General features: G+C 40.3%; 1 protein-coding gene across 2 annotated transcripts in view; it reads right to left on the bottom strand.

The window, feature by feature from the left end:
• The window catches only part of LOC114880389, an 84,651-nt gene that overhangs the window by 2,587 nt on the left and 62,212 nt on the right, over nucleotides 1-19,852 (bottom strand). For both annotated transcript variants that reach the window (XM_029196346.2, XM_029196345.2), the window contains 4 exons: nucleotides 17,780-17,890; nucleotides 15,850-15,963; nucleotides 5,866-5,936; nucleotides 912-1,187 (listed from right to left, as the gene is read on the bottom strand). In XM_029196346.2, coding sequence (XP_029052179.1) covers nucleotides 912-1,187; nucleotides 5,866-5,936; nucleotides 15,850-15,919 — 417 coding nt within the window. In that variant the 5' untranslated portion in view covers nucleotides 15,920-15,963; nucleotides 17,780-17,890. The remainder of the gene's footprint in view (nucleotides 1-911; nucleotides 1,188-5,865; nucleotides 5,937-15,849; nucleotides 15,964-17,779; nucleotides 17,891-19,852) is intronic.

Raw genomic sequence — 19,852 nt, forward strand, 5'->3', positions numbered from 1 at the left:
CTGAAAAAAAATAAGAGAAATCGACAAAGTGAAAGAAGTGTTAAATCTGCTTAAGTTGGTGCCAAAGTATCCTAATCATAAAGGTCAAAGAATACAGGCTCGTCGTTGATAAAAAACGTAGAAGCCTGAAAGCTAACGTTCTCGTTAACGTTTTTGTAGATTCCCCAGGCAAAACGAAGGGGAGATCGTCTCGTTAGCATTCCGGAATCCCCAGTGTAATTGCTCGTTCGCCAGGCAAGAACCCGAGGTGGCTACCCGATACGCGTTAAAATTTTTAATTAAATTCGTATACCCATTTCCGTTCGCTCTGTTTCATTTTCTTCTACTGTGAAACGAGATCAAACAGGCTCCCCGTTCGAAACTGGGCCAAAGAAATATTTACGCGTTGCCGGTAGAATAGCCAATCAACGAAAATGCCTCGCTACAGGCTATAATTGGTGCGCCGAGCTTTGGCAATTAGTTCTGAATTTGAGACAATATCCGCTTAATTTTCCAAGATTATCCGCACTGATTCCCTCGAATTGCGTGCTACGTACACGCCGTTCTCTGAATGGATGCAATTACTCGTTGGGTCTTAGAACCGGCTCATGGAAAACATTCGACACGGTTTGGCAGAAAATTGAATCCCTTTTTCTTTTTTCAATTTATACAGGTCGCTGGGCAGAAATGATCCTGCTGGGATTTTATATCCCTTCTGAGGGATAGTTAGAAGATACGCGTATTCGGGTTAAAATTCTATTCCATACTTTACATTTATTCCTTTTCTCATGGTGTTTTGGGGTTCAGAACCTTTTAAACAAAAAATATATAAATTGATAAAATAAAAATCATGAAATCTCCTTGATTTTACTTGTATCACGATGCACCTAACTTCGGAGGGATACAAAGCTGGAGATAAGACAGATAACTACCTGGCAATCGATGCATCGGCAGCTATCAGTCAAGGAGCAGGTAAGACCAAGTATCTCGACGGCTTCTTTGTAGAGTTCCGCACTCGATTTACGTTGCCTGGGCGGTGTGGTTGGTGCGCTAACTGTACCTGTGCCCGATGGTCTTCTGCCTCTCTTCAACCTCGAAGAGGACTCTCGAGACAAGGAGGAGGTCGACGTCGATCCTCTCCGGCGATTGTCATTTGTGAATAGTGCTCGACCTGCCGGCGATGCGAACAGTTGCAGCATGTCCATATCCTACGATCAAAAACGAATTCTAATTAATGCGAATTCTACATATTTTTGATTTTTGAAATATTTCATTTTATCGACTACCCAATTTAATTAAAAAATATATAAGGTCCCTATTATTTGAAAATTTTAATTAATTAAAAAATTCATAGGTAATTTAAATAAAAACTTCTAATTAAAGCGAACAAAATTTTTCATTACTACTTTGTAGGGTTGATTGGCTTTTGTTAAGCTTGTCTACAGTAGCTTTCATGCATCTGGCTTGTTGATTCTCGTTAGTCTAGCAGGGAATCTCTCGTCGGTTTTCCCGGTAGGGCATTATTCTCTTAACGAGGTAAGACGTACTCGCAAGTGCCTCTATCCTTTCCGTCGTCTCATTCGTTTCATATCGGTGGAAACTCTTTGAGACTTTCCACTCCCGTGGAAACGCTCCCGGCGAAAAAGGGATTTTCTAACGACGCTCCCTCGTGCCGAATCTTTCTTTCTCGGCAGACCGGGAGAAAGCAGTCGAAGAAAATCCGCCGGTGTATTATTAAAGAGAAACGTGACGAGGCTTTCGCACGTGTCCCGACAAAGCAACCCTTTTTCCCTCGTGTTTCTTACCACGCCTGTTACGATGCTTTGCGATACACCATATTCCTCCGAGTATTTGATATAATCAAAATTGTGGTACATTTGTTGAGAAACTCCTTTACATTTGTCGCGTGCGTTTATAAAATATTCCGAGGTTTCTCAGTTGAGAAACGCTTAACAACGCTAAGCTGAAAATCTTGATCACGTGTCAGGATTCTAGCCCCCAGTTTACCGGAGACTGGATTTCACGTGTGACGGGATACAGCGCGCTTAATTATCGGTGCCAGATCATTAAAAGCTCCCTTCGTTCCTGCGGTACGAAACAAACGATCACGGTCAACGCTATCGCAACGCGAACGCTGCGATCATTTTACTGGAAGAAAATAATTGGAACATGCGAAGAAACTAGCGCGTGGACCTTAGGATTTCTATAGAGCGTTGGGCAGAATAATGCGAAGGGTGTTGTCAGAAAAAAAATCAATGGCAATAAAGGTAAATGTATCATTTTTAATGAAAGGGTTTCATGTATTCAAAGAAAATAATATGAAATGCAAAATGAAAATTAAATTGGAACTTTTGACGAAGTAAATAGAAGGTTTATAATGAATAATGAAGCCCCTTTGATTTTCCCTTAATTCGACGCTGAAATAACAGCCATCAATATTATATTACGAAGGAAATTGAACAGTTTTGTTACAAGTTAATAAAAAGATGGGTGATTATTAATTCAAAAAAGCAATCGTTCCACTCTCTACGTTTATTAATTAATAAAACGAATCCATGTCGATCGTGCATTATTAAATTACCAATTGATACGCGATACGTAGAATTATTTTATCGACAACAGAACGATTTCACCTGCCGAATCTCGACGCAATCGTGAAACTCTCGGAAAATACCTGGTTGAAAACCTTTTCGCCTCGAGGCGGAGACTTTCGAACTATTACCGACCGTAAACGTCCATGATAAGCAAGAAGTACGCTTACAGACTGTTTTGTAACGCGAAAGCCTCCTCGAGGAACAGCTTGCTACTTCGAAAGGTACCGCTTAACGGTTGCTCCAATGTTTTCTCGAAAAAGATCCGAAGAATCGCGAAGGAAATCGAGTGGACGGTGGATAGCTCGCAGTTTCGGGCGTTTTATTCCTTGCACCTGTTCGCTAAGTGCTTTCCAACGATTTCTCACTAGTCGAGGATAGATTTTCAGCTGAATTCCCATGGAAAAGTTAAGGTAATGATGAAAAGAAAAGAATAAAATTAATTTAATCATTTTGCAATAATCTAATTGAATAGCACAACCAAATTCAACTTTTTTTTTACAATGCAGGACTGAACTGGCGTGAAGTTTCTTTTCGTTTCATGGCAAAAAGAAAGAAAAAGAAATTCTTCTTTTAGCGAAAAGAGTTAATATTTGGTGGTCTGGTCAAAGTTTAGGTCACGGTGGGACAAACTTCTTGGCGTTGATTTAAGTTTCATGAGACCGTCAGCGATTCCGTTGGCGTTTCTGAACAAGCACGATTAGTCGGGACGTGTTGGGAACACATCGACGAGAAAAAACATACCCGAAACGGTAATTCGTACCGACCAAAGGATCCTGAAACTTTGCCGAGTTTTTAACGCGAAACTGTCGGGATCAGTTTCACCGAAGAAACTTTTCCTTCTATTATACAGCAGGACTTAATCCAACTATTTTTTTAATAATTGGAAAACGTTGATGGAAAAATTCGAGCTGGCTGAAATACTGGGTGAAAATAAATTGATTGCAAATTATTGTCAAAATAAATTCATGGAAATTTCGAAGCACCTGGTTTAATATCAAAATTATCCATCGATTCAATTTCATATCCAAACATCCAATTGATTGCAAACTGTTACCAGGAAAAATTCATGGAAGAATTTGAAGCTCCTGGTTTGATAAAAAATTATCCATCGATTGAATTCCATATCCAACTGAAATCAGTTTGATCAAAGGGAACGATTAACCGGTAGCATTGATCCAGAGAAGAATGTCGACGACAGAGAATCATTTTCCCGATCAAAGGGGTCCTTTCTCCATTGGCCAATTGGTCGAATCTTTATTTCTGTTGTGGCTGAGGGACCAGAAGGAGACGTCGTCGCCAGGATCGTGGACGCCAGACAAAAGAGCGGACAGGAAATGGCAAGGGGATCAGATGCTGAGAGACAACAAGCAGAGAAACCTGATTCGATGTACCGAGTGCACGGCTAGACAGAGTTCAGGATATTCCCTTGGGAGACATATCCAGTCTCTTGTTCTCTCCACTCGTATTTCCAGCAACCAGTGAACTTTCCTCCTCTGTTCCGACGCTGATAAATAGCACGCTGGAAACGACAAGTTAACACCGGTCTTCTTCTTGGAAATTTCCACCACGCGGGAAATGCGAGAGGAATTCCGATCGAAATCCGCGAAACGTTGATGGAAGTTTCTTGTTAGCCAGAGAATCTGATGTTTCGTGCAGCAACGATTGTGTTTTACGCGAATTTAAGGAGTAATTTGATAAGATTAGGGTAATTATCACCTCGAAAAGAAATTAATTTTCTAACAGCTGCCCGTACATAGATCACGTGGATGGTCATTTTAGCAGGAAAAATCAAGAGAAGACTTAGAAATACTCTAAAAATATGCAACCTGTTTCAATCATCTAGTAAACATTTCTACCAACAACTTAATTACCGTGAACGTGACTGATTGATCGATTCAATTCGCCATAGTGAGATGCCGGATATTCAATGTCTATGTCACCGCGGAATCAAGATCCCCCCGCGAGACTGCTGCAAATTACATTCGGTCTTGTGTACACGGTACACGAAGCGTCTCTGTACACATCTCGAATAACGATATACCCACACACGAACATATACACCCACGCACGTTTGATTCATGAGGACACGCATAAATAGATAGATGTGTCGGAATTGTTGAGATCAAACGAACCTGCAAACCGAGAGACAACTAATGAAAAAGGTCATTTAGAAAGGTAAAATATCATTAAAAAAGTGAGTTTTAGATTACGTTTAGATTAGGTATTTAGAATTGTTTGTGACAATTTTCTTAATAATATTTTATCTTCTTAAATAACTAAATAATAAACTACTACGAACGACTATTATTGAAGACGAGTCGTCAAGTCTTTTCTGGTCTTTTTACTGTGTCTCTTATGATGATACTCAAAGTTATTAATTATCCACCCTTCTGTTAATGAAGTAATTTTGACCATATGTGGCTTTTAATAAAAAATTTTGGTTTTGGGAATCTATGGTTGGTTTCTTTTGGTTTATTTCACTGGACGAACAGTTACATGCAAACAGTACCCAACGATTAATCAACCAGTAAAACAGATGGTGTTAAATGAAACGAGAAGCACTCAAAGTTGACAGGTTCATTTTTATCAGAACCACGGACCATGGAATTGCCCTCTATATCCGTGCAATTATCCAGTTAATGTAGTTTTTTTCTCTTCCAAAGGCAGGAGCAATTCGTTTCACTGGCTCGTTCGATACACGTTGCTTTTATTTCTCTCTCATTTTCTCTCTTTAGTTTTCACATCGTTAATACTGCGAACCGATCGATTCCATTTATCCAGAAATTTTCGAACTGCGTATTCGCCGCAGGAAATGTCCCTTTCAGTTGATTATTATTAAATTCGACTGAAAGTTTTAATTGGTAACAAAGATCGAAGGATTTGATAGAAGTGAATTTAATTAAATTCCCTGGCCTGTCGTTTAGTTTTCCGCTTACGTTTGGTATGAAACAAGTGCGAATGTTAGAACTCGGAAAACTTGCCCGGAATCAATTGAAAGCTTTATCGAGGCTTCGTTAAATGTCGGTACTTGGTAAATTTTTAACAATGTTTCGCCTGAAAGCGACTGATTCTAGGTCGTCAAATTTGAAGAGAAAGAACAGAATAGTTGGGTGAATTCAGAGGCTGAACATTTTATTTTAATACTCTTGATTCTGCTGAATTTTTAAGGAATGTTTCTGTAGCATGCAATCCAATTTAGCGATTTCGTTTTTGAAATTTTATAAAAATTGATTTAAATGGGAATGTGCAGAAACATAGTCGCGAGTAACAAGCTTAACTGAATTCTACTCACCGGCAGGGATTCAGGTGTGTGGTCCAGCACGTATATGTTGTTCGTGTATCCATATAACATCGTGTCCAGATCTGAAATCCAAGGAGCGAGGCGGAACATTAAATTGGATCTAACCATTGGCCACGCGAACACGGAATACTAATTCTACGCACAGTTAGCCAGCTGCGCTGGATCGCGTTGTTCCAATTACGATCGAGCCGTTTCTTATCAACGCGTCCCTGTTCTATCCGATATGAAACGAGCTAGGCAATTGAACCGGGAGTGATCGTAAAATCGAACCTAAACGCTTATTGTAAACCGATATCTTTACATCGATCGATACCTTTTTACAATTCCAATTGACAAGGAATAAATCAATACAGACCGTTCAATTAGGAATGAAATAATTTCTCAGTGAAATCGGAAAAAGAGGAAATAAAAATACCATAAAACATGAGGTTTTAGAAAGGTGTAGCCATTCTGTATCAATGTTACGAGAATATACGATTCTAATGTCTCTCGGGGAACACTTGCAAACACCGATACATCACGGAAAATCCAGGAACGAGCACGATTTATGCGCTGAAATCTCAGCCTGAGCTCAGGGAACGTAGCAATTTTTCAAAATTATTACCCCGATCTATGCGCCGGCTTTCTGTCGATAAATGGGAGCCACTTCGGTCTCGATCGCGATTCATTTCCATGCGAAAGGTCTTTCGTTCTACTCGTTTCCATCGCCTTATATCGGCCATGCACATGGAGATGGATATTCATCCATGAATCAATCTTATTCGAAGGCCATTGTTTACCAGTAAAAGCATCATTTCTGAATTGGCGGTTTAAATGATTTTTAGAAAAAGGAGACATTTTAAAACGATGCATAGTGCAATGCCATGTAACAAAAATCATGTTGATTAAAAATTTGATTCTTGTCTCTAAATTCCTAAATTTACAATGCACGGAATGAATGAAATTTGTAAAAATTAATAATTTTTCTTCTTATTTTTAAAATCCCCACAATTGTAATATTTCTCAAGTTATATTCCTTTCGTGTTCACACCCCATTTTCATCAGCCACCGCACCGTTCTGTTTATTTGATCACGTTTCACCTTTCTATCGTGATTCCACGCGTCTGACCATATCCCGCATCGTTCTACTTATCGCAACTCCACCGATTTCTACTTTACGCGTCTGATCACGTTCCACTTCATTCTACTTGCGTGATCAGACGCGTTATAGTAAGTACCGAGTAGAGCAGTGGCGCAGCCATAATTGCCCAATAGATGAGACGGGGTAAAAACATTTATTTCTAACAACGTTGTCTGAAATTTTTACAAATATTCATTTTCAAAAAACAGGATTTTTATTATAGGCTTCTTTTGATCCTCTAGTTACGCTACTGTAGTATTCATTTTACACCCACATCCGGCCAAAACTAATACTGTTGAAAAACAAAAAAAGTGATTGTTTGTGCGTTTGACGATTAAACGATACTCCCAGCAAGCTTTCCCCAGGCGGGTGAAATTTTTCGCTGCTCCGCTTCGCGTTACGGAGGACCAGTTTTCGGTCAGCTAATTCCGACGCTACAGCTCGTCCCCGAACCGTGCACAGCCCAGCCGGAAATAACGAATGAATTTATCACAAACGACTGTTCTGCGCCAATGGTGGCCAATGCACACGCACGTACAGTGTAACGTTATTATCCACCCTCTAGCCGTGGATGCTTGTGCGGCATCCGTTTCATTTTCATGACGAGCGTTAATTATCGTTCGGCTCGGTCTTCGCTTTAATAACCGGCTCTGTTCTCCGATCAAACAATACCAATTCGTTATGGTACATGGTCAAACTATCTCGCAAACGAGCATTTTGATGAAAATTTTCAATTTCGAGGTTTGATATCGTCTAGGAGGATTTCGAGATTATTAACGATAGAAACGTTAAGTATTTTATAGAGAAAATTTGAAATGGTACCTGAACGTTTACCGATATGTTTCCTTTGATCGAAAAGAGATTTATACTTTAGAAAGTCAACCTGAGCGATCATAGATTCAATAACATTTCAGTTCAGCCACTGAATCAGAGCATGCTTGCGTCGTACAAATGCACAGCAAGAAGTTCAAGCGACGCTGAGTCAAGCTTGATAAATCTTTTCGTATATTACACGCCCCACGACGAATATATTCGAAGAAAAGCAATTCCAGTATTCTATTGCATGCGTTATTTTACTACATAGCGATATATAGTCGCATGATACACTCGTGATCAAATCAGGCTTTCCTAGAGATAATGGTGATATAGGGGAAACAGAGATTTTTTATTTTGACGATATTAATATTAGAAGTAATTTAGAAATAAAATAAAATAATTTTAAATTATTAAATATTATAAAATTCAGGCGAATCTTTTAATTTTATAATTTCACAAAAATTTGGAAGACAATTCTTTCCAATTTTGCTATAGAAAATGAATGAAATTAATTTTTAATTAAAAAGAAATCAGTAGTTAGACATCTACTATTTTATTTATTTTCTTAAATTATCATAATGTGTTATTTAAAAGTAGCAATGTTTAATGTACGTTGACAGATCTCGATGCGTTTCACATTTGCTGGAAATCGTGTCAAGCGTTATTCAGCGACGTGCGAAGAAAACGAAACGCGTTATACATCAGACCGCGAGGATTTATTGCTAATTACTTTTCTATGCTGACTTATCACGTGAATTTATCGGCATTATTTTTCCCTCCCTTGTGGCGGGAGCGAAATATACGCGTACGCTCGAGCAACCGCGATACGACACGATAATGAGATTTATTATTGCAATTTGTGGTTTTATCAAATTGTTGAAAATTTTAGCAGCACTTTGAAAGAGATAGGAGAAAATTTTGTAAGAAGCATAAATTTCATTTCATTCTTTTGTCATTAGAAATGACCTAACATTGTGTTATTTATAGTAAAATCAATTTTAGGATCAAAGTACCATTTAACAAATAGAATAATTTATTAACACTGCTATGAGTAAGATAATGATCGCTAATCTCTCTTTATAAGCCAAGTAATTGGCCGTTCAGATTGTAAGCCAGCTACGAGGCTCATAAATTGTTCCAAGATGCAACGAAGGAAATTAATATTATATCCTTAATAGCAATGCAAAGTATCCAGTTACGATGATGGAAACGACGGCGAACCCATTTAATGCCACGCAAGCATCCGCTCCACTGATCCGCAAATTCGTCCAATTAATCGCGGTTCTAACAGTAACGAACCATCCCACCCTGGCCGTAATTACGATCCTCTTTCTGGTACCTTGCTAATAGCAATCACATCGCTCGTTCGTCCATAATATATCATCATAATGGCGTAAGGATGCCAATAATTTCATGATTCCCACGATTTTCACCCCATTATTCTAAATCGGCGATAAATATTTAGAAAAAAAGAACCACTTTCAATGTGTCGCGAACCTAAGGTAATTAACTCAGATATTTCATAGAATCCTCCATCCATAAATTAAATTAAAAAGTTTGTCCGGTTCGACAGCAGAAGAAAAAACTTTTCTACAGAAAAGAAAAGAAGTTCTAAACGATGTCGCGAAGTTTGCTCGTCAACGGACTGGCAAACCAATTAACACGCGGACGTAAAACTTAGGTAACTTAGAGAACCGCATAAAATTTGCATCAACACCGGGAATTACAAGAGTGCTTCGACTGGCAGCGGCTAACCGAACCTATATTACGATCGTGTGTATTGTTTACACGCGAGAGAAACTATGCAAATAGCCAGCAGCTTTTGCAAACTATCGACTCTCGTTAAACGATTTCCAGGAATGTTTTCAGCTGGCAGGCAAACTTCCGGGAGCTGATCGTGAGAATTACACGTGTTACATTTTGTTACTAAATAGAACTGGTAATTATATTGTTCCCAATATAATAAATTTAAAAAATGATACTGTTATCATAAAACTGATAATTCTCTGGCAACTGAATTTTAAAGGCGAATGTTTCTGAATAGGAATTATCGAATATCGTAACAAGGGGGTGAGTTTTTACGAAATTTCATAGTTCCATCGATTTTACCAGGAAACCGATTCAGGAAAACGGTCTCTCCCGTGACAGAATACGGGTCCGCGGTTGCCGGATGAAATATTCGTGGAAAACCGCGGGCTAGGCCATCAAAAATTTGAGGGTAACCGGCCTGGAGTGGTGGGAAGCGCGTTTATCAAAAGCTGCAGGGAGAGTGGGTAGGCTGTGCTCTTCGGCATAATTTATTCACTAGAATAGAGGTCCGTGCTCGGATCGCAGTAGCATCCGGCCTTCCTAATGCAATATTGATTCGATTTCGCTGCGCGACGTGCTAGGTCGTAGCGTGCAATTTGCATATGGAAGTACGCGGCTCGCGGAAACGGTCCTCACCGACGTACCAGCTCTCTACGAGGCCAGTGTTTGCCATTTGATTGGACGGAGATTGCGTCGAGCCGACGACCTTCGCGACGATGACAAGCCTGATTTTCACCGGTGTTCGTTAGGGTTCATTGTGGCAAAACTTTCGACTTCGGTTACTTTGCTAACCCTTCAATTAAGAGCAGTATTGAATCAAAGGAGGTTTCAGAGGGGCTACAGCAGTCCATTTACTATGTCAACAAATTTCACCCCTTTTAAACTTTTTAAACGAGTAAATTATTAAAATATGTATCAAGTAGCCTCAGGTCCTAGAAGTTCCCTTGTTCATTACTTATTCTTTGCATTTTCTTATTGCACGTATTTGTCATCGTTTGTACAGAAACCAGCGGTAATTTTATGGAATGAAACGTTGAAGGACCGTCAGATACAGCAAAGAACTCATTTCCACGGTCCATTTTACGCGATCGTAGCTGGAAAGGGAGGTTCGAGTCGCGGAGATTGATTTTGTCGGGGTAACAGAGCGTGGCAAGTTGTGGCGTTTGATACCGAGAAAAGCGATAGGTCAAGGGGCCAAGTCAACCGAGATTTCCGAATAGTTTGAACCGTAGATGCGCCTAATACCAAATACCCGCTTTATTAAAGGATCTACAATAGATTCTGGATCCACTTACGTTTCATCTTTAATCTAAACTTGGATGGGTATTTGTTTAGCTTCGAATGAAACCAAACAGAAGGACTACCTTCTGTACGAGGTACAACTGTGTAATTTTCCAGAATAGGTGCATAGTTTTGGTTGTTGGAAACAGTGAATGTACATATTGCAAACAATTGCAAAACTATTCAATATGAAACTTTCTTTCCAGAAAATCTCCCAAGTTCAATCCATAAAACCTGTCAGAAATTCGAAACTGATCGTCGTTCGAATTCAAGTTCGAATGTCCAGTGAATTCGACCGAAGAAACGACACCAGTCACGCCATTTGACACTGATAGGAACGATAGATTAGGGAAGTGAAATCAAGCGAACTTCCCGAACGCTATGCAACCCGCCTCGGTTTGAGGGTAAATACACCGAGGGCCACTTGGCTAACGCTAAATAATTCATAGAACAGCCCTGAACGTCTATACGCCATCGGTGCTGTGCCAATAGCTGTTGGACCGTTCATCACAGACTATTGATTGGACTTCAGCTTTCCCTTGCCGATCCTTCTCGCTCCTTCGGCCAACTTCCTGAAACCGAATGCAATCAGGCGACGTATGACATTTACCAATCACAAACGGAAAGCCCAGTTGCTGCGCCAGATGTATATCGTACAGACGCGGTTAGCCTGGACCGATAAATTATTCAACGCTCTCCCGATGTTGCTTTGTTCATTTTACGAACCTTCGGGAATAAACCGTGCCTCGAAACACCGGCGATATTTAGATTCTCCGATTACCCGAAACTATACCGGGGAAACGTTTGAATGGCAAAATAAAGAATTATGTCAACGAACGAATGTTTACAATAAACCTGCTATGTATCTCTTCAAAAGCTATTTGTTATTTCCTCTCAGTTTTCAACCCGTCCTTTATTCTTTTTATTTGCATAACCTGCACGTTTATCACAGAGACGACAAGTTTACGAATTTCAGCGACAACGACGGATGATCCTCCAGATCTTTTTGCCAAATATACACGACGAAACGATTACGAGAGCTCAAGGTACACAAGAAATGCATTATACCCGGGGAACGTGTTGAATAAACGTTCCAATGTTCGGTCTCCTCGTTATCGAAGTGTGTGCTATAAATCCCCGTGGGTAATAAAGGCTGGGATTGACGTAATAAGCTTTCAGTGGTACGATTGTATTCTGCGTGGCCGATCTTTCATTAACGAGGTCAACTTCCACCGTCTTTTCTTGAAAACGCTGCATAAGCACGCGTTCTCCTTTTGTTCTTTCTTCTTCGTTTCGCTGACGTCGAATGGTAAGCAATAACTCGAGGCAATATCAAGGTTTTGGGAGAAAAGACACGGAGAAAGGTGAATTTTATTTGTTCCCTTCATCGAACCCGGTTTCACAACGATGCAGGGTGAAAGTTGAAGGAGTAACCCTCGCAAAGCCACCGACTTACATTTAACAAGCCGACCCCGGCCTCTGAAGTCCCAGAAGAAACCACTGCACCCACGAGTGCCGGCTAATTGGATTCTGTTATCGCCCGTGTTCTTTTCCTTCCTGGGAAATATGCTTTTCTTGGGGCAACGTGTCGACAGCAACCGTGTCAAGCCACGTTTCCGGCTTTGCACCAGATAAGTCACGTTTCCAACGCCTCTGAATAATTTGATCGGGATTTTTTTTTCTAATTCTCTTCAATCGCTAATTTAAAGAGAATTCTTTGCCTGTTATTCGTCGATCGAAAAAACTGTCGAATATCAACTCGTCGGTGTTTCAACTTGCGGTGAAAAACTCGGTTATCCCGCGAGACTCAGCAGAGAGCGGATCCCAACGCGAGATTTCCATTTTCAAGTCATAAATCAAAATGTCGTCGATTCGATCGAACAGCAGACCACTTTTTCCAACCAGACACCGTCCCTTCTACTACCCTTATTCGACCTCTGATGAACTGTTTTTCTTGCTCATGGTAAAGTAAATAACGATCGTTTGGAAAAGAAGCCCCGGCGTTATGGGTGACTTTAAAAAGTCTGTGTCTTAAGAAAGTTTTTTTTTCGGCTCCACGCTTTTCTGCGTTCTCATCGTGTTCCTTGAACAGCTGGCTGTTTCCTCGGCCGCAGGCTACGGCGAAAACTTGGGCAATTACGCGGAATTAAACTTCTTCAAAATTTATAAGAGGGTGAGGGGTGGCAGGACGGTTTGACACACCGACGGGCTAATGAAACAAACTCGACTTTCTTCCGGTATTGGTTGACTCGTTAGTAGGAGGTCAGTAATTAAAAGTTGAAAAAGTAATTATGAAAATATTGGTATTGGTAAGAGAGAAGGACCACTTCTCTTAGTTTGAAGGAAACAAAATTTCGAAGTTCCTCCAACGTAATTTCCTAAAAATCGCAGCAGTTATCTATGAAATAAGGACCTGCTTCCGTACATAAGAAAAAGGCAATCTTCAAAGAGGCTTATAAGGGTAGAAAAATGTAACGCGACGGTGCTACGACAAAATATCGAAAGTCGAAGGATCAATGACAGTGACGCGTTCATGAGCACCCTTCAAAACCGATCGAGCTTCCTCTGCCAAGGATCCCAGGAAAGGGAAACGACAAGATCGAAGTGGGGATGAGAGGGGGTGAAGGTTCAGGCTATTTCAGGAAGCCGTAGTGATTACGCTTCGGTCGCCAATGAGAGCTTATCTCGTCGCCTTGTAAAGAACCTTCTATATATACGTAGCCATTACTGGCCGCATGGTGCAGCAACCCCTTCGACCCTCTCGCCCACCCTTACGGACCGAACCCCGTCAACCGTCGCTAAGTTATTATGTCGTGAAAATAAGGAGAAAATTGGAAAGCGGTTTAACCGTGAAAGTGGTGTCAATTACTGTCTCGCTATCGGCTGAGACGCCTACGCTTCTTCAAGATACTTGAAACAACCGATCGAAGTACACGTGTCTTAAACAAGCTCTTCTGATGCTTCAATTTACGAAGAAAATTAATGACGAAAAGTTCAACGAGTCGTAAAATCAACGTGCCGATGCATATTCGTCGAGGAAGGATCGTGTCTGACTAATATCGTTCTATACTACTGAAGGCAATGTTTAGTCTTTATTTGTCAATTCTAAAATTATGATACCAGTAATTTCTTACAGTTGATAGAATATGAGGAGAGTGAACTTTTCTCTATAATATTCAAAAATAATAATTCTCAACGAGTTGATAAATGGCGAGAAGCTCTATCAAACTTTCAGTAGCACAGTGTATCATGGAACCGACGTTTCAGGTTATAAATAACGATGCACGCCGAGGGAGAAGGATAATGTCTGACTAGTATCCTTCTCTACTGAAACTGAAGTTTAGTTTCAGCTGAGTTTATCCACTGCTTCTATTTTCTGCGCTTTCCAAAATAATAAAACAAAATTTACCAATATACAATATCAGTCATTAATTAATATATTAAAGCAGAATAAAATCAGTGGGATCAAATATAATTTTTATACACGTATGATCACTTTTCGTTTAAATTTGAATGAATAGGACGACCTAATAACTTTACTCGTGAAAGAAATATTGATGACCCATTAAGGTGAAAGAAAGCATTGATTGGTTTGGTTACGCATAAGCTCGAGGCGACGATGATGCTCACAGGAAGAGGGAAATCATCGATCCACTCTTTTATCCCCTTTTCATTCAGCCTCGTCAGGGAACTTTGCTCCAACAGAGGGAACTAGAGAGAATTCCGGTTCGAGTGTCTACGGTGATCGACGATCTTCAATAATTTGCTTTTTGGCAATGGTAAATGGACAGGAATACGGATGAAAGTGGTAGGAATAATGAAAGGGTTGAGGTACACCGCGAGGAACAAAGCAATCCCAAAAATGTCCCCGTGCAATATCGGCACCTGTTGTTCGCCGAAATAACCAAACGTTATTTATGAAGATTCATATTCTTCGTAGACAATCGTGGTTCGTCAATTTTGGTCACCGATTTAGAATGATAAAAGTATTAATAAAGGGCCATTCTTGCACGAGTCTCGGGAAGTTTTCTGGAACTGATGTCGGTGCCACTTCGGACAAATCGTAAAATAAAACGCTTAAATCGTGGAAATTCGAAACGCGAGCTTATTGTTTGAGCTGAAAACCACAGTTTCGCGTTGGCACGTGAACGTAAACGTTGACCCGGAAAAACACCTAGAAAAAGGAGAAAAACTCGTTCGATGGTACAGAGGAACGCCGCCGAAAAAGCTACAAAAACTTTCGAGAGAAAGAACGTTTTTCCGGGAACACGCAACCGTGCCATGTTCGCATTCAAATGTATACGTGGCCTAAACTTTAATTACGAAAATGGGAACTGGGTTAATCACTCGCGATTCAGCCAACTTTTAGAGGGCATTTTTCTCGTTGTCAAGCCTTTAAACGTTCAACAACACTCGTACATTCTCCTTATTGTAAGAACAATGGTCATGTAAAAATCATTCTGTCGATAATTTTAATTGAAAAACGAATAATTTTGTAAAACGCAAAAATTGCGATCAAGTTTAACGAAGCATATTGTGCCGCATTATTATCATTTTCATTATTCATCGTTTGAATTTATGACTTTGTTCAAGCTTCCGGTAGATTTACCGAGACACACTGTATCTCCATTTAAACTTTACGATAAACACATGGTCGCAAATGGAACGTCGACACGACAAAAGTGATAAAACTCAATTTGAAAATTGAAAAGTTTCCAGGACAAATTTTCATTGGAAACATAATTGCGTTTCAAAGTGATTAATGCCTAGGTATTGTTGAACGTCGAATTTCGAAAACCGTCTGTTTCGTTTTTATTTATGCTCGCAGGTGGTATAGCTCGTTATTTATCGAACGAGCTTATGAACTTCGTGACCACGTGTGCACGCGAGTTATTAGATCTAGCAACCAAAGCTGTTTCAAGCTTATGATAAAGGGTTGCTCGACTAACCTGTGGGTGTGCATGGTGTTCTTGCCGCCTCCACGAGGTCCTCGCGACTTCCGGGCGGTGCTTCCAGCATTGTTCCGCTGCCGGCGAATTTCTTTACGCATAGCAGGCTCAACGCTGCAATCAAAAATGACCACCTCATTAAAACAGTGGTAAATTTTCAGGTCCAAAAATTTCGATCCAAAAAACTTAATTAATTTATCAAAAAAAAAATGAATCCATTCCTTCATCAGGAGATGAAAATATGTTTTACTCAAGCTGTGCCATCGTCAAAATATTTTCCAACCCCCGGTGTTCTTTTCCATGCAATTTACCATCGTCCAAGGCAAAAGGAGAACACCGGTTACCACGGGATCTCGTAACCAACGTGCGAAGACACGTTTTAATTAAATTTTCACAACCACAGCCTCGCCAGGAATTCTCGTTCAACGCGACAACATGCGTGTGCCCGTATACAGTTCACATGTATGCAAATACACGCTTGTATTAGAAGAGGTTCGCGCGGGTTACACCGTTTCATCTTTATGCTTGAGCTGTAGGATAGAAAGAGAGTATCAACAGACTGAAAACGCTCGAGGAACGTCTTGCATGATTAATTTTGCAGCCACATCCGAAACATCAGGCGCTCGAAACCCTTTGTTTTATTTTATTTATCCTGCTTCGTGGGTGTTTGATGAAAAATAGCGATTTCTGTGTTCGTTCACATGGTTTTATATTCTGTGGATAGTTTTCTTTTTTAATTCTACGTTTAAAGTGGATATCACTAAACATTTTATGCATATCGTTTATGCATTTCTCTACGCAAACTATCCGATTCCCTGAGACATCCATTTTCCGGGAACCAAAAACGTTTCCTTTATCATCCACGACAAACCTTGGGCATTGTTAACGAGTTACTTCACTGGAAAACTTTCCCTTTATCCTGCAGCCCCATTCCAAGCCTTTCAAAAGGATGAAACTACTCCTCAGGATACCTGAAAACGAGCCAGAACGTGGAACACCGCCACTTTCCATTATACTATTCCACCATCAAGGAAGAAAAAATTCTCCTTTTATCCCTTCAATCATCCCTAGTGGCTGTTTAAGTATACATAAAGAATTTCTCAGGCGTTCGCTGTCGTCGTATATTTCGTCTAGATGCCACTGACGTCTGCTCGTGGAAGAGCAAAGTTTGAACACAATTTCTCAACTTACATGAATTCAAAATGAAATAGAAGAATATTTTCGAAACATAGAAAAAAAGATATTATTTCGAGTTTGGGTATTCGTGTTTCCCTCGCTGTGATGGAAAATCTAAAAGTAGGTAAAGGTAGATACGTTTTTCCTTCCAACCTCTTCAACTTCTTGCGGTTCAATTTTCATCCTTTGACGATGGTAAGGAAGCATCGAGAAATCCAGGACCATCGGAACCACTGCCTTGTCTCGTTCTATTTTCCAACGCTCTTTGACTCCTCTTTCGGCTTCTTCTCCTTTTCTCGATCCTATTGTGCTAGCTAGATCGACCGGATCGCTTCTTACACGCTGCGGTCTTTCTAATCTTCCTCTAGAAAACGCTCGCTCCGTCGCCCTTTTCCGTCGACGAGTTTGCGGATACTTTGAAAGCAAATTCGTCGGCCACAATTCTTGATAAAATTGCGCCTTTCAGGCTCGCGTCGAAGAAGAAGTTCGAATTGCATTTCAACCGGGTGCATTGTCGCGAAACTTGCCTCCGTTTCTCCTGCAATCCGACGAAATTGGATCACAGCCGAGATGGGGAAAAATACTTTCTTTCTCGTTGTCAATCTTGTTCTTTCGTGATACGAAACAGAATTCGTTTACCTCTTCCAAATCGTTTAATACTGTTGATGGATCTTGTCCATTATTTATTCCCAGAAGTTTCATCGTCAAATTCAGCACAAAAAATGTTTTCATAAACAAATTCTGTGCCACTCACCCCGCTTCACGTCCCGCCACGTGTTCGTGATTTCGTCGAATCTTCTTTGCCCGTTTGGTGTTCACCCATATATTCCTCTCACATCGTTCTGACGACTAATTTTCTTCAAACCTGAAACGACAAAATAATACACCGTTAGAATGGAATTCTGTATTTTCGATAGATGTAGTATTGATATTGATCGCAGTTACGTGCTTCCATTGTATGCTGTGATTACAATAATCTCTGTAGGCCACTATTCTGTTCATGGAAACGTAAACTGAGCTACTAAACTTACAATGAAACTTCACCGAAACGAGAAGCTAGGGATTAAACTTTATCAATAAAGGCAACTGTATTTGCAGCACAAATAGCATCGGTGCAAAGGGTAAAACAATTGTAAATTCGTTATTGCAAATACTCTGAAATGATTTTCCTGGTTTGTTCACGTAAGAATATTAGAATGCATCGAATGTTGCACGTATGAAGCTCCTGCAATCTGACGACACCGTGGATCGCATATGCAACAAATGCAACGGACGTCTGACCTGCATGCACGTGCACTTCCGCCCCACCACTGAAACACACATGTCAAGTGGAAACAAACAATCAAGTCTTCGTGCATGCTGCATAACTCTAGTTCGACTCTATTTATTTAGCAAAATTCATCTGACACTGCAAACACGTGTCCGACTGTTTATCAACTTTTGCATTAAAAGTTCTAATCCTGTTGGAGCTGACATCCGCGTGTTTATTTGAATCGTGTGAAAGTCTTTGAAAAACTTTCAGGAAGATCTATGAACACTAGAGGTTTCGAAATACCCTACGAAATATCTCGTATTTTTCAACAATTAATCAACCAGTCGTTGCATTACTGTATGACACAGAGAACAGATGCATAATGCTATTCCAGGCATGTGTGAACACATGTGACAGGTCCACGCAGCAGTAAATAAGAGGGGTAAACACGTGGTGCAAAACGTCAATTACAAAGTGGAATAATAAAATCTACTGTCCCGTAACTTTATCACACGCCTGTTAAATCGAGTTTAATTTGTTCGATACGAGTGTATTAATGAAACGAACGTTCAAAAACGTTTTACTAAAATCCAGATTCACCAGGAAATATTTATTTTAACTGTTTGTCTTCCCTTCGAAAAATTTAAACCAACACAATTCTGACGAATAAACTTCTGTTTAATCACTGTTTAATCGTGATAGTCGATTGTTAGGAATTGTTCAAAATATCTATCGAACATCCGAATGGTCTGGAACGAACTTGGTCGTAAATTCCATGACGACGAATCTTTTATCTCTTAATGTTCTCCTCGTTCCATCTCCCACCCCCAGTTTCTCTTGGCACTCTTACAAGATAAGGGATGTTTGGCCCTCTTCTTAATCTCTACTTTTTCACCTCGTTCAGACACCCTCTTTGTCCGATTTCTCAATCGTACTTTACACTTGCCAACCGAATGAGTTTCATCGAACTGGAATTACGATACCAGAATCGTAATCGTCCGATTGAACGGAGGTCCAGGTGTTAGGTAACGGTACAGCTATCTGCACATCCGCTAATTCGCGAGAGCAGATCCGTGGTACTCGTACATCAGCAAAAGCCTGACAGGAGTTTCGCTTATCGCTCGAGTGGTCACCGCTGCGCCGGGAGGACTGGTAATTGGTGTCTGAAAGCTGTTTTCAGCCAATCGTCCCCTTCAATGAAACTTTCACGGCTACTAAACTGGGTTTCCTTCAGACTGTTCGAGCCTCGAGTTACCAATCGTAGCCAGGGTGATGTCACATCGACCAGAGAGGAAAAATTGCGGCCAGCGAGCCGGGAAAACTGTGAAAAACGAAATGGTTTCCGTTTTCAAGCGTTCTTCGTGGAAACCGCAGTGGTTTCTGCAAAGCAATGTAGCGAAATACGATGGTAAATGAAAAATATTGCAGATGATTTTTAATCCATCACCCATCGATGGGTGACACTAGAATTTTTAATCCATCACCCATATTACCAAACATTCCTTGATTTACCTAATTCGAAGTACTTGTATTCGTAGAAGTTGAAATATTGGAGATATAATTATATATGCCAAT

Source organism: Osmia bicornis, chromosome 14 (genome assembly GCF_907164935.1).
Source record: "Osmia bicornis bicornis chromosome 14, iOsmBic2.1, whole genome shotgun sequence".
Taxonomy (NCBI): domain Eukaryota; kingdom Metazoa; phylum Arthropoda; class Insecta; order Hymenoptera; family Megachilidae; genus Osmia; species Osmia bicornis.